At 51.8% G+C, this 14,255-nt stretch overlaps 7 protein-coding genes across 7 annotated transcripts; 3 read left to right on the forward strand and 4 right to left on the reverse strand.

Moving 5' to 3' along the window:
• Window positions 1–930: 930 nt before the first annotated feature.
• CC77DRAFT_1058434 (hypothetical protein) lies at window positions 931–1,401 on the reverse strand (the record flags this gene model as incomplete). The annotated part of the gene is made up of 2 exons (XM_018528134.1): window positions 931–1,097; window positions 1,254–1,401. 2 exons carry the CDS (start codon window positions 1,399–1,401, stop codon window positions 931–933), a joined length of 315 nt encoding a protein of 104 aa, XP_018389362.1.
• Window positions 1,402–1,767: 366 nt separating this feature from the next.
• Window positions 1,768–3,580, reverse strand: CC77DRAFT_1058435 (alpha/beta-hydrolase; the record flags this gene model as incomplete). The annotated part of the gene is made up of 4 exons (XM_018528135.1): window positions 1,768–2,700; window positions 2,753–3,242; window positions 3,293–3,420; window positions 3,470–3,580. 4 exons carry the CDS (start codon window positions 3,578–3,580, stop codon window positions 1,768–1,770), a joined length of 1,662 nt encoding a protein of 553 aa, XP_018389363.1.
• A 1,529-nt stretch (window positions 3,581–5,109) lies between these two features.
• Window positions 5,110–6,420, forward strand: CC77DRAFT_639652 (hypothetical protein). Its single transcript, XM_018532568.1, has one exon. The coding sequence runs from the start codon at window positions 5,607–5,609 to the stop codon at window positions 6,210–6,212; it is 606 nt and encodes a 201-aa protein (XP_018389364.1). The 5' UTR covers window positions 5,110–5,606; the 3' UTR covers window positions 6,213–6,420.
• CC77DRAFT_637667 (RmlC-like cupin) lies at window positions 6,420–7,281 on the reverse strand. The gene has a single exon (XM_018532563.1). The coding sequence runs from the start codon at window positions 7,153–7,155 to the stop codon at window positions 6,628–6,630; it is 528 nt and encodes a 175-aa protein (XP_018389365.1). The 5' UTR covers window positions 7,156–7,281; the 3' UTR covers window positions 6,420–6,627.
• Window positions 7,282–8,474: 1,193 nt separating this feature from the next.
• Window positions 8,475–10,371, forward strand: CC77DRAFT_1017567 (hypothetical protein). The gene is made up of 2 exons (XM_018524429.1): window positions 8,475–8,967; window positions 9,021–10,371. Exons 1-2 carry the CDS (start codon window positions 8,762–8,764, stop codon window positions 10,075–10,077), a joined length of 1,263 nt encoding a protein of 420 aa, XP_018389366.1. The 5' UTR covers window positions 8,475–8,761; the 3' UTR covers window positions 10,078–10,371.
• CC77DRAFT_639797 (hypothetical protein) lies at window positions 10,248–11,108 on the reverse strand. The gene is made up of 2 exons (XM_018532570.1): window positions 10,461–11,108; window positions 10,248–10,343 (listed from the first exon to the last, which is right to left on the reverse strand). Exon 1 carries the CDS (start codon window positions 10,994–10,996, stop codon window positions 10,535–10,537), a length of 462 nt encoding a protein of 153 aa, XP_018389367.1. The 5' UTR covers window positions 10,997–11,108; the 3' UTR covers window positions 10,248–10,343; window positions 10,461–10,534.
• Window positions 11,109–11,760: 652 nt separating this feature from the next.
• Window positions 11,761–13,740, forward strand: CC77DRAFT_639511 (hypothetical protein). Its single transcript, XM_018532567.1, has 2 exons — window positions 11,761–11,999; window positions 12,076–13,740. The coding sequence occupies exons 1-2, from the start codon at window positions 11,988–11,990 to the stop codon at window positions 13,366–13,368; spliced, it is 1,305 nt and encodes a 434-aa protein (XP_018389368.1). The 5' UTR covers window positions 11,761–11,987; the 3' UTR covers window positions 13,369–13,740.
• Window positions 13,741–14,255: the final 515 nt, after the last annotated feature.

Genomic DNA, 14,255 nt, shown 5'->3' on the forward strand with positions numbered 1-14,255 from the left:
CCAAAACAACCCCACATTACTTTCTCTACTTGCCTCGATTAGTGTAGACATTCATTCCATCTCCTTCTCAAGTTCTTTTCGCTTCACTCCCTTCTCACCCACCCGCTCTGTCAATGGTTTCTGGGATGGTGTATTTAATACATAATGACTGCAAGATGTTGGGTCATAGTTCGATTTGAAAAACTTGTTTCTTTAGAGATTCAAATTTCTACTTTGATATAATGACCATGTGACACCATGGAGGACAACGCCTTTATGAAACTGAAGGAGAATTTGCAACGCTTCACAATGACATTGATGTTTGCCTCTGCCATAACATGTTCCATCACCGAGCAGCCTCAGTTGCCAGAAATCTACTTTTCGGCTCAGTACAAGTAAGCACCTTGGGCATTCCTCGTCCTTCGCCAGTCTGAAAAGCAATATTCACAAATTCTCTAGTCACAAGCCTCAATGCTTTGGTTTAACAATGTCGCCTTGTTGAGGTGAGGAGAGTGTTATCCAGAGAATGCAATTTCCCAGAGTTGCGTAGAGACCACGTAGGTTATAGCTTGGTGCTACACTACAGTAGTTGGTGTATGGGCACCTTGGACCGGATAGTGTTCCGGCGTAAGGGCGGAAAAGCGGGAAGACGGTGCAGAAATGCGATGTGGTAGAAATATCGGGGTGCGTGTGACCAAACCAGTAGACGGAGACGCCAAAGCTGTGATTGTTCGCCTACAACCTAGACGCGCGTATGATAGGTCAGCAGCATAGCGTCAACCAAACACCCATCAAGTATCACCTTTCCACAAAGACCACACTATCGGCATTGAAACATTATTTCATTCATTCGGCCGTGACAATTTAGCTTCACCTTCCTGAGGCAGCTATGCCATCGAAGCATGTCTCGCTCATGTCATTACGTATCATTCCCAATGGATATCAACTTTTTTACATCTTGCTCTTGGCCTCGCCCTTGAGCTCCTGCGCCTTGCCCTTGGCCTCACCAGCGAGCTCGTTGGCCTTTCCCTTGGCCTCGCCAGCCATCTCGTTTGCCTGGCCCTTAGCCTGGCCAGTGGTCTCGGGGACGGACTCCTTGACGGCGCCAGCGACTTCCTCTGTTGGTGTATCGTTAGTTTCTGTATTTTTATGCTACCAGGGTGTTTGAAGCTTGCGCACTGTACGATGTCGTCATGTTCTCGGCTATGTGAGACAAGAGAGCATCAGGCGGTGCAATATAGATGAGAGGCGTGATGGATGGAAAGTGTACGTACCGCCCTTCTCAATGCCCTTTACAGCGGCACCAGAGATTGTCCTGTCGACGGCCTTGGCAGCATCCTTGATAGCATCTACGGGGCTCTTGCGTGCGACGGGTGTGGTGCTGAAGAGGCGGGCCTGGCGGGCAATCTGTTGACGGAACATATTGACGGTGTGTTGTGTAGTGTAGTTGTTTTGGAAAATGTGGAGGTCGGTAGAGGAGAGGGGAGGAAGGTGGTAATTGAGTTATTGGATGGTTTGTTAGATGAGGTTCTTGTGAGTGTGCGGGAGACGACAGCTTTAAAGCATGTGGACGTGGACTGAGCTGCTGTGCAATGACGTAGCTATGATCAACCAATCACGGATGTGGGTCCTAGTGCTGCCGTGCATGGCGGAGGAACATCGCGATTGCGGATTTAGCATGCCTAGGCCTCACAAAATTTTGCATGTGCATGTGTACTGTTATGAATGTGATTAATTCATTATGATTATTCGTGCCCTTTTATCTGGCGATTTTGCGTCTTCCTGCACTTAGTACAGCGCCTTCTGCCACCATGCACACCGCGCGTTCGCGTTGCTGTCGCGTACATCCTCAATGCCCGTGACATTGAGCTCCAGAACCGTAGCGTCGGGACCGTACATGTTGAATTGCTTTACGCCCATGGCGTCTGGTACGCCATTCTCAGCGAAGCTAGTGATGAACTCTTGCAGAGCGATGGCAATGGTCGTGTTAGTAACGCCAGTCGGCGAAGTAGAAGCAGCGCCTCCCTGGAAGTACGTGTACGCAACATCTTGGCCATGTATAGCCGGAGGGATCGCAAAGAGATACGAGTATGTCTTGTTTCCATAGGCTCTGGAGAGGTAGTTGGTGTTGCATGTGAAGACACCCTCACTAACGATGAGGCTGCCGCGCTCAAAGTTGTTGGTGTAGCCCAGTGAGCCATCGAACACCGGAGGGTAGAGGGTATTAACAATGTAGTCCACGGACGACTTTGGGGCATTTGCGAATGCGCTTGAGATCTGGTCTTCCAGTGCATCCTCGTTTGGAAGATAGAAAGGAGTAAAAAGTGCTCCTTCGTTAGCATTATGGCCGACCATTACGCGTACGTCCTTGTCGAACCGGCCTTGAGCTAACAGTTGAGCGGGCTGTAGAGGAGCGAAGAGACCGTCCACTACTGGTCCGTAGGTGAAAGTGCCATACGGAGAATCATAGATGATCTGCTGAGCACTCGCACGTATAATCTCTTCAGATGGAAGAGCACGCAGCTCTGCGAGAGACGTAGTGTTGGTAAGCTTAAGGAACCTCTGGTAGACGTCCTCCTGCGTAACAACAGAAGTTGTAGGCTGCCATCCCGGGCTCTGCGGAACGGCCTGTTGGAAAGGAGCCGATCCATTAGCACCGCCATATGCAGTAATTTGATGCATAATCGATCCACCTCCAGCACTTTCTCCAAAGACAGTGACCTAAAAAAAAAAGTCAGTTGCAGCTGCAGATCCAGATTCCAGCTCGACTTACTCGGTTCTTGTCACCTCCAAAGAGGTGGATGTTCTCCTGAACCCACTCAAGCGCAAATCGCTGATCGTATAAACCTAGGTTTGAAACACCTCCTTCCGCTTGATACGAAGGACCACCCATCCAGCCCATAGCGCCAAGACGGTAGTTCATTGCAACATAAATGACGTCGCCATTGGTTGAGTTGCCGGACGCAGCAAGTAGCCCTGCTGGGTTATTGTTTTTCTCGCCTCCTGTATAGCCGCCTCCGTAGACCCACACCAGAACGGGAGCCCCATAGCCTTGCCCAGCTTTGCTTAGCACGTCCTCGGGAACGAAGACATCCAGAAATAAACAATCTTCAGACTCGCGGGGATCCGGGACTGGAACTGGGCTGCTAGCGTTCGCCCCCGGTGTCGAGTACGATGAGTTAGAAGTAGGAAGACCGAGCACATATCTGGTCAAAGACTGGGCCGCAAGTGCATTCCAGCCTGGGGAAGCCTGGGGACATATTCTGTATACGTCAGTTTGGTCGTCTAAAGACTATAACCTCACAGCACCTACCTCGATACACTGCCAGTGTTGATGGTTGATCTGTTTTCTGCTGGAGCCTGAGGCGGTGCAAACCTCAGGTTGCCAACGGGCGGAGCAGCATATCGTATGTTGGAGAAGTTGTAGAAGTTGCCGGTATCCTGGATTAGTTAGCAAGCCGACCTCAAAACCTAAAGAAGATTGACGAACGTTGAAACCTGAAGCCTGGTAAATCTCGTAGCCAAGATCGACAGTAGGCAGCGACGAGTTCTGTGCATAGGCAGCACCTATCAAAGCTGCAGCTGCGGCGAGTTGCAGCATATTGGAGAGTTGGATGAGATGTAAATAGGGCAGTTACGACGAGGTTGCCAACGTCTATATCTCCAAATGCCCGGGACTTGCAACGATGATAAGTCTACTTTTGTGCAAGGGCAGCCCGTCAACCAGGTACGGGTCGAGCATCCATATATACTCCTGTCATTTAGCTTAGCCCAATGAGCAACATGTTATGCCTCCGCGGTCACGCAAAAGCCGCAGACATGTCCCGCCTTGCCCTAACGCAAATACCTCCACCACAGTAACCGTCACCGGAATCAAACCTGACTCCCGTGCCGATGGCTTTCCAAAGCAATACAAACGTGCGTCATCGCGGCGGAAGCTTCGGCGACTAGCGCTGGAACTGATTCGCTCGCTGACAACCAGCGCGAATACGATCAATACGTGGCCAGCTATGCATGGCCGTTCAGGAACCTGAAGTCTGAGAATATCTTTCGGATTTTGTATGTGCTCAGCTGTAGATGTACTTTGACGTTTGACAGGTGGAATTAGACTTTCAAGTTGTCGTTCGGCGTTCCGGTGAGATGGGACGGGGTGTCATCTCGGTTCTATGATGCGAGACGATCTGACGAGGATGTTCCCCGCATAAAGGATCCAATGCTGTCAGGGCATTCTACCGAGGCATCTCGCTTGGCCGCGCAACTGTTTCCCTACAATGGCCTGGTATACTATCGCCCTGTCAACCATTGACCGCATAATACAAGCTGGACTGTGTAGCCCGGGCGAACTTTCGGCCGTCGCATTTCGCACGGGTCGATCGTCTAGACGCAGATGTACGCATACGCTAAATACAAATGTCGCATGTAATCTGCGCGTAGACCCAGGCGCGGTTTGCAGCGTATATACATACTTGGCAGATCGTATGCGCTTTTCTACGTCGGTTGGCCTACCTTACGCTGGCCACACATCGTGAGCTATCGAATTGTGAGTTGGGATTCAATTGAGAAGGGTTCTGATGATGACGTTTCTCTCTTTAACCATCTTAATAACAATCGCTATGAGACTAGCAGCTCATCCCCAGCTACGCGGCATTTCAAGCATATCAGTAGTCATCTGTTGATAGCTTGCCGTGGCATAAACTTACTGCGCGTCGCATTCATCGAAACATTACCGCTCGATCCTGTTCATCGAAACAGAGTAAACAACAGAATGAGGTCAATTCCTTCAAATTATTTCCACCACCGCAGGAAGCTGCGAACAGTCGGAAAGTTTGAGGCAAGAAAAGAAGCCCACGACACGGACGTACGTATGTTGTCATTATATCCGACCGAGTGCCTGTGGTAAGCAAATAAGCCATGTCTCCACCGTTGTCTTTACTCGATCCGCTCCAGCCATGCTCAAGGCTGCTCACCCGCTCACTGTGATTGCTCACTTACTCGGGAGATCTGCAGTTTACTCGAATTCGGAGAACATCTTACGCTTCGGAAATGTTAGCTAGCGTTCACTGCGAGTAGACATTTAGAAGATTGAGGTGCAACAACAGATACGCTCGGATCGGAAGAGAAGAGACGGATATCAGGAGCGTCAACGGAATGGGGGCGAAATCGTGCGTTCTTAAGAACACTAGAATAACCTGGTGACCTCCACGCCATAACATATGCGATATGTCATGGCAATTCACTCGTTATATCATCTCATTCTAGCAAGGAGAGTATTCTAGTATGCAGGATAAGAGAGCGCAAACTTTTTCTTTGGAGATGATTACTATAACAGCCCACGCGCATGGCCATACGCTCTCCACTTGAACATCGGTAATCCTTTCACGGTCCCCAATGCTCCTACGCTTTGTTGATGCTAGAATTTGTGCATAAATTTCCTTGTACGCAGCCTTTGAATATGTTTTAGGTGCACGCATGGTCTATTACTGTACGGACACTCCTGGAGCTAGCTACAAACCTCTACAAACATAAATCCGGAGCTATTTCCTAGAACTTGTCTAACTTACGAGGCAAGCAAGTTTCTGAAATTGACGCAAATTGATCTAGTAATAGAAAATCAGCTACAGAAGAGAATGGGTGACGTCTCGCACCTACTGAAGGACCACTTTCCTCCCTTAGCCTATTACTTCTACAACCTGAAGCAGCGCGTCCTCTTTGATGCTTACGCCTACAATGTAAAATTCTCCTCAAAAGCCGAACACTTCGACCTCATCACCTCTACTACATCAACCGGCCGTTTAGATGGCGTGGAGTGTCTAGGCGCACTCGTAGTTTATTATGATCCTAAGTTGCACGATTTGAAGATGCTGTATAAGAGCAAGTCTTGTCCTACAGCGGAAGACGTTGTGTTTGAAGCTAAGTATCGGCTCAAGGTTATGAGCACTATAGTAGATAAGATGGATGAAGGAAATACATGGGCGCCAGAAGAGGCAAGTGAACAAAAGCCTTTAACTGGAGCGTTAACGAAGAAGGAGAAGGGAGATGACGCGCAAGCCACAAAAGACGATTTCAGTCGCCAAACAGAGCTACTGGTGATTGTGACGGTACTGGAAAAGCCGACAAGAACAGGGGCAAGATCGTTCCGAAGCAGCCAACCACCCTCGCTGACCGGACCAAAGCTGAAGCTGCTACTATCATGCTTGATCCGAAGCGCAAGTCGGCCGCCGAGGATGATGTAGATCGCATGAAGAGTATAAAATCGATGACAAAGAACGTACTTTGTTGGCGAAAAGAAGATAGACCCAACTACCCAGTCACAGGAGAAGGCCCTGCCTAGCCCGCCGCCTTTTCCTCGATAAGGTTGAAGCCTCCTCAAACTAAGAAGTAGCCTTAAGTGGCACGTTGATTCTGGGCTGGGGGCAAAGAAACATCTAGGAAAGATATGGCGGATACGTTTGCTTTGACAGCGACGATGATCTGGGTAGGATGAGAGCCTATAGGGACTTAGATGACACGACCGCCGCCATCCTGTGTATTCTCAAGAACTAGAGAGGTTCATGAAGCAATCAATTATGTCTCTTCATTTCCCAAATTGAATTACTGCTCTTCTGTCACCTGCACATACCATGACCATTAATAGCCTTCTTTCTGCACTCATAATTTCGCCTTTACATCTCCCGCACTGAAGCGATAGACAATATCTTCGAATCCATCGGCAGCAAACACGTACAGCCATACCAAATCCTCGTTTCCTTTGTTGAAAATCCCATGTTCCGCATCACCCGGTATAAAAACGACCGAACCCTTATTGACTTCGTACTCTTGCTGATCGATACAGACAGTTCCGCTCCCGGATATTACATGATAGATCTCCGCGTGTGAATGTCGATGTAGCTGCAGAAATCCTGCATCACCCAGTGATTCTGGATTGCACAGAGATGGTACCGAAGGCCTTGACTCGGAAGAAGAGGAAGCCGTACAAGCCATCACCCTTCCTGGCGGGCAAGTAGCAATACCCACTGTGAAAGTATCCGTCGCAGATTTCTCACTCGACATGAGAGTTTTCCACGTCACGTTGCCTCCCGTACTAGGATCGGGGAAGCCTTCGGGTGGCATGCTGGCTATCCGTGCGGGATGCAGGACTAAGGGTTTGACGGGTCGCTTCGAGGTGGTGGAATGCATTGTTGTTTATGTTGTGTGACTTTTGAAGTGGGTTTTTCTTGGGAAGGGTTTATCTGCGGAGAGCGGGAGGGTACATGTGCATGTGCATGAAAGGGACGTTTTGATAAGGGTAGATGAGATGGGGATACGACATCGCGGAGGAGCGGGTGTAGGGATATACATATGCCTAGGTGCCTAGCTATTCTTTCAAGTCTTGTGATATTATGAGTATCTCGATTACTACGTCTTGTTGACATATGTATGTGGGGTCTGGAGGGGCACACTCGGGATTGAAGCTCCGAGTTCTGACTAGTTCGAAGCGTCAGTGGTCAATTCCAAAGCAATTCAATACTACCATTCTCGAGCCAAAACCAATGGTCGTCGCCCTACAAAGTCCAGGCCTCCGAGAGACCAAAGGCACATCTCTATTCCCGTGGAAGCGTCAGTAGCGTGTTGGGAGTTGGGTTTCTTCCTGCTCGCCTCGGACTGTCGTGAAAGCACTGCGACGACCCGGTGGCTTGGTGTTGTGCTACCGCATCTGCTGCTGTCAGGCCACATGGCAGTTGTCGTAGCGATCACAATTTAACTTTAACTTCCCGCATATGCATACAGAGCACACAAGAAGACATGCTGAATTTATCTTGTTTACTCAACAGGTTGCAATGAAATGGCTCGTCTTGTCGATTGGTTGTTAATGAATCCAACTCCACCATCTGTTATGTCCGGCAAGGTAACAGTGATTCAATGTGAGTGATGCTGTACCGAACATCTGGACATTAGCCACAGCGGGTAGTCCGGGTAATGATGTAAGCCATTCGGAGCTTACTCGTACCTGACAGGGGCAGCTTAAAGTAACGTTTACGTAGGTTGGGCTGCCACGTGGTAATGGCGACGAAGACGCAGCTAGTAGTCTATGACAGAGTCAGCCATCAGAATTAGGCACTGCTACATGGTTCGCATGAGACGCCTCTGTGTCAAAACGTCAACATGGCAGGGTTGGCCTTGTGGTTGATGTATGCTGTGCACGATTACTACTGATACTGTACATGCGGTCTGTCGCAGATGCACACTGACGGCATGACGTACTACTCCGTAGACCATCCGCCTTTAGTGCCATGCACAGCAGCATCTCGACTCTATCAGTCGCGCGGAGGTTGCACGATCGGATCGCGAATACACAATGACATTCTGTGATCGTACCGACGAGTCAAGCGATTGTCAGCACGTCTAGCGCGGCGAGTCGCGTCGTCCAGAAGCAATACCGCCTAACTGGCCTATTCTTAGGCGGTCCGGCGAATCCACTGAGTTTCAGAGTGCGTCCCTCGTGGCCATGTGGCTTGGACCGGGCCTCGTACCATGCCCTGTCGTGTTTACCGATGGCCGAACGCTGGGATAAGCTAAGGCCAATCTGTTCTGCATCTCATCATGCGCATGTGCGTCCAATCTGACTCCTGACAACTCCACCTACCTACTCGACGTCTTTCCCTACGCTTTTCTGTGCGACCAAAGGATGCTGCAGTCTTTATTGCGATAATGAAGTTTTTGACGTGGACGTGAAGCAACGAAATCGCGCGCTGAGCGCTGCCGCTTCCACAAGGCTGTGTTTAGCCTGGATTGGCCGATTGCGATGGCCATGGAGAAGTTTCAGCGAGGGCACCCAGCGCCCGAGCGGACGAGAAACCGATCTGGGACTATGACCGGGGACAAAGCCATTGCGAAGAAGAGATCGAGCTTGGGGAAGGCGGCGGGTGGCTTTCAGAGTAGATTCCTTGCGTCGCTGAGGAGTAAGAAGAAGAACGATGCAGATGAAGAGTTAGCGCCGAACCCCTCGAGGTACGTACTGTATCCCCTTGACCCTTGGGATGCCACTGATCATCGCAACACAGCCCATTTCTGGATGCACTATTTCGATTACCGGAGGAGCTCCACATCTACATGCTGCGCGAGTTATGTGTCGCGGATCTGCTCGCTTTGAGAAGAGCGTCGCGTGTGCTCAATATTCTCGTTACAGAGAACGCACCTGCACTCGTGCGCTATTGGGTGAAGCATCGGCTCGGCAATCTTCATTTGCAACTTTACCCGGCTCCAAGACCAGACGCCATCGACTTTCCATTTTTACTCACCATGAGACGGCGGCACATAGCGTCTATCAGGTTGACACGGCAGCTTGCAAATCACCTTGTGGGTGAGCCGCAGGAACATAAGCAGCTGTGGACGTCGGTGTATGAGAGAATGCTCCCACTAGTCTTTGGGGTCGGATATTTCTTAGATGAACATCGACGACTACTCTTGGAAAGAGATCTTGGCCATATCCGGCCACGCTCCCGTATTGGCTACCATGTCCGTACGACAGGCGGTATCACGAACCAGGAAAGAAAGATATTGAAGAATCTGGATGCACCCCTGCGGCTACAATACTTCTACATGTACTGCTTCATTGTGCAGGTGCTGCTTCGGAAACTACGACCATCAAGTCGTACTGGAGCGGTGGAAAAGTTCCTACGAGGGTGGTCCAACCAGCCGGCTTGTTCAGAGGACATAGCCTTCTTGCTGATATTGGGTGGTACTGGTCAGATAGCCAAACTCCTCGCTTGCCCAATGTACAGCGATCGGCGAAGATATCTCCTTGCGTACAGAACGCACATGTCGCCTCACACAAGCAAATGCTGGAGAAGACACTGGAAAGATGCTGGCGTGGTATCACCTGCGTTACTGGATGATATTCCCTGTACGCAGATCGGTATAACACAGCTCGATCAAATCTGGGTGCCACTGATAGCTCATATGATGGAGCCGGGGGCAAGGAATTTTACTGAACAGGAAAGGATACGCTACGATGAACTGAAGATGTCGAAGAAGTTCATTAACGAAGTGATGGGCTATGATATCCTGCGAGGCCGCGCAGCTGACGGGGGCGAATCGGACGATGAACATGAGCCATGAGAAACGAGTTAGTATCGTACATCGCAAGACAAGACACTTTGTAGCGGCCAAACTCTGCACCTTCCTCTGCGGGATTTGACACATGTCGGTTGCCGTGCAATTTCCGCATTTTGTCGGTTGTTGAGGCTTGTACCTGCTGGCTTGGCTTAGTTTCTGCTTCACGATGCCACCAGTCAATGCCAGCCCACAGCTATTACGTACTGGTCCGGTCGGGTAGCGCGCTATGAATGTTAGGTGATCATGAAGGCCGACGGCAACTATGGACCCTGCATATGTCAACTAGAAGAACGTGTTGCATGCGAGCAGTTTCTGTTCGTGTCTAGCAGAAAGCTTGGCCTAGCAATCTATCGTGCTTGACTTTGACGGGAGGGCGTTGGGCCTACCCACTTTGCTCTGGACTTGCCAACCCAAACCTCGGTCGCTGTGCATTCTACCATATAGACAAAATTTAATTGGATTAGGCGGGGGCTCTCATTCGTAGATGTGTATATTGCATTCCCCGGACTTTTTCTTTTGCAATTTTCCAGCGGCCGGGTAAGTGGCGGGTAAGAGAACCAGATGCAGACGAGGCGGGCTCAGAGAGTGACCAGACCCTTGAGTGGTTGCCGCGCAGAGGCCGAGCAGGCAGGTCGTCGTTGGAGAGGACCCACTTGGTAGCTTCCATAGGCGCCCGTGCGTGTCTTCTGGAAAGCGTCGATAGTAGTGTGTGGTGGAGCACGTTGCAAGGCTTGGAAGAATTGAGCCGATGTGACGCGAGGGCATAGCCAATAAGGTAGTCGACGGACTTTGCCGCAGCGTCAATGAGAGCGCGGGCAATTACTGACGATGGAGTCGCTCCACCGCCATGCCTCGAATGAACATGGCGGAGTTGACGCTTGCGCAGCTTGCAGCTGTAGGATGAAGAGTCTGAGGGCAGCATGACAGAGGTACAGTAGTGGTTTCAGGCGGGTGAAAGTGGAAGGCGGAAGAGAGTCGAGGTGGAATGGAATTGTTCCGTGGCAGATTGGGAATGACGCGCAACGGACGTCTAGAAAAGCAAAGCGCAACGTTGAGGGCGCGCTGATCGGTGGTGGAAGAGGCAGTCGCATCCCATCTGGATCGGGAAGTGGCGCATGGTGAGCGTGCAGGCGCAACCGGAGGGCGATGGATGGGGCCAGGGCTGCAGCTGCGTCATTGGCTGTGCGTCGGGGACAGACAGACAGATGCCATATGCGATCCGCCATCACACGTCGCACCGTCCAAGGCACGCAGGCTGCACAGAGCCCGCGTCACACCATCTGCCATGTCTGCGTCTCTGCATGCCTCTACACGGCAAGTGTGTGTTGTCTGGTAAAGACGTGTTGTGGCTGGGCGGCCAATAGCGCGCTGCTGATACTGACCGCAACAACAGCCCGCATTCACCCTGGTCGCAGTAGCGTCGGCTCTTGCAAAGATGCTGGTCCGCGCCCCCCGTAATTGCTCCCAGGAATCGTCGCCAGTATGGGAGCTAGAGTCGCCAGGTCCTCGGCGCCATGCGTGCAGCGTGCCTCCATCGTCTCCATGGCAGTTCCATGCCGTGCAGAAAGCCAGTCGAGTCCTAGCGCTGCCCTGTCAGCCCGTTCCATATAACCCTTTGCCAACAGCCCCGGCCCAACGTTTGCGACCAAGACCACGAATTCCCCATCCGAGTGCCACTCAACACCTCCAGCCACGGCACCACGCGACCTTGCCACCCCATCTGTGTCTTGAGACGTCTTGCTTTCACCACTCACAGCCCAACGAGCACCACACCAGAGCACCCCAGACCCGAGCAGCGCGGCAACTACTCCCCTCTGGGCCACCCACTGTCAGCTGAGCCACCATCTCCGACCCACCACGACACACAGCGAACACCATGAGACGATAGAGAGATAAGACAGAGAGCAGGAACCATGGACTTTACGGTAAGTACCCGCGCGCTTATACTCGTCGGCGCACCCCCAGACTCGGCACACGAGCCCGTCTAACGCAGCCCTCCAGATCTCCCTCGCACACTTTTGCGAGACCCACGGTCCGACATCCATCATCTGCACCCAGGCCTCGACCTCGCCCTGCGGCTCCTGCAACCCATGCGTCACGCCGCCCTCCGAAGAGCCGCACGCGGCCTACTCCTACAACGGCCTGTACGATCAGCCCACAACCCTCAAGCTTAACCCGCGCCTGCCACAGCTCACCTCGCCCTTCGACTCCCCGCCCAACAGCCCGCGCTCCCCCACGCACAACCCCTACTTCCCAAGCTTGCCCTCTTCCTCTGCCGGTAGTTTCGGCGGAAGGAGACCTAGCAGCACCATCGACTCCGACTCGGACGCGTGTGAGAACTGCCAGATGGTAGTGCCCCAGAAGTACAGCGACAAGATCCCCAACGGCGCCCCTGGCAGTCCCACCAAGGACGGACGAGGAAGGAACGGTAGTCCTGTACTGCGTAGCTCCCAGAACTACCCAGTGCGACGACCCATCTCCCGTGACGATGTCAGTAGCACTGATTCCTCCGATGTCTCCGATACAGAGCAGTCGACTTCTTTCCAGAGCGGCGCATCAAGCTCCTTCCCAGACTCCATACCTCCCTCGCCAATGCTCGTGTCGAGGGGCATACACACCCACACACTGAACTACATCTCCACCAGTCAGCCGCAGTCGCCCAGCACCTACTCGCTCCTGCGCCGCACCTGCATTCGTACCTTGTCTACCGAAGTCCTTCCTCTCAGTAAGCCTTCGGGCCCCATCATGTTTGGAGATTCGGTTGCCGGCTACACCATTGCCTACGTCTTCCGTCTGCAGGACCCGCGTTCGCGAGGAGCTAAGCGCACCTACGCCTTTATTGCCATGGCTGGTCGCGACTACCGGAGAGCCACCAAGGCCATGGTCAAGATCATCGAGGCATTCGAAGGTATCGCCAACCGCATCATCTCCCTGGCCGACAGAGTCCTTGAGCGCGAAAGCGCAGCATCGCACAGTCTTTCACGTCCGACCACAGCAATCTCCGGCAGCACGCCTCCCCTTGGAACTTCCGCCTCTTCAATGCCTCCAAACTTTTCCTCGGGCCACAAGGAACGAACCTTTTCCACGGCAAGCACACCCAACTTCCGCAACATCACACCCGTCTCCTCCTTCCTGTCTGCGAAGAAGGTCGACCCGGATGGCTTTCCTCGTGTCTCTCGCGATGTGATGAAGGCAAAGAGTCTCGTCGAGATCGTTGGCCAGGAGAATTTCTTCGTGGACCTTCATGGCCTCTTCTGCCATCTTCTGCACTCCCTCATTAAGCAGTTCGGATGATCGCTTCTCTTCCGTTGCTTTGCTCCGCTGATACGTTTTCTTTCCTCTTCTTTGCATGTCTTATTTGTCACTTTTTGTCGTGCGTTATAGCGTCTTCGTTGTCCGTTACATTGTGCGTTTGAGCACAGGCGTTGGGTCAGGTGCGATTACTTCAAAGACGTTCTTGTCTAGCTTCGCCGCGTAGAGTCGTCGAAGCCGAAGTAGCTTTATACCCTTTTCGAGATACCCAGGCTTCTCTTACACATTAGAGACGTGGACTCAACTTCACAACGGCGTTTTGGGGCGAAGAACTGGGGATGATGGTGAGGATACCATGTGATGATCGCGTTAAGACATGATCATGAAATCGATGGCGTGATGGCCGTGATGAATTAGGTGATGGTGGTCTAGCTTGTTTGTAGAACGAATGTGTACAATGCCATTCACATGTTAGTTTGACGTGTATTGCGTGTTTGCTTGAGGTACTGTTCCATTTCACGCATTCAGTATGCGAATTTGTATGACAATATCGTGGCACTAGCGAGTGAAGGTAAAGGTAGACATGTTCTCTGGATCTTTAATCCAAGCGGGTGACATTTGAGAGTGAGAGATATCAACCCATCACAGACACCTCTCTCCAGGCAGACGCGCCCCAAAGCAGACGAGGCAGACGAGCAAACGTGGTGCGTGCTCTTTTTGGTTAAGCGCAGGCATGTGCGAGGCTGAGGCAGCCCAGGCGGAAGCTTCGAGTAAGAGCATTCTCAAATGCAGGTGTACTACAGCTCGGTCAAACAGACACACGACCTCACGATACAGATACACCGAGTTCCACGGCTCACCTGCCGTGAAAGAATCCTTTCAACAAAATCGCTAATGCCTGCTCGCTCCACCACCGTCTCCGCATCATG

This window comes from Alternaria alternata (assembly GCF_001642055.1).
Source record: "Alternaria alternata strain SRC1lrK2f unplaced genomic scaffold CC77scaffold_4, whole genome shotgun sequence".
Lineage (NCBI taxonomy): Eukaryota > Fungi > Ascomycota > Dothideomycetes > Pleosporales > Pleosporaceae > Alternaria > Alternaria alternata.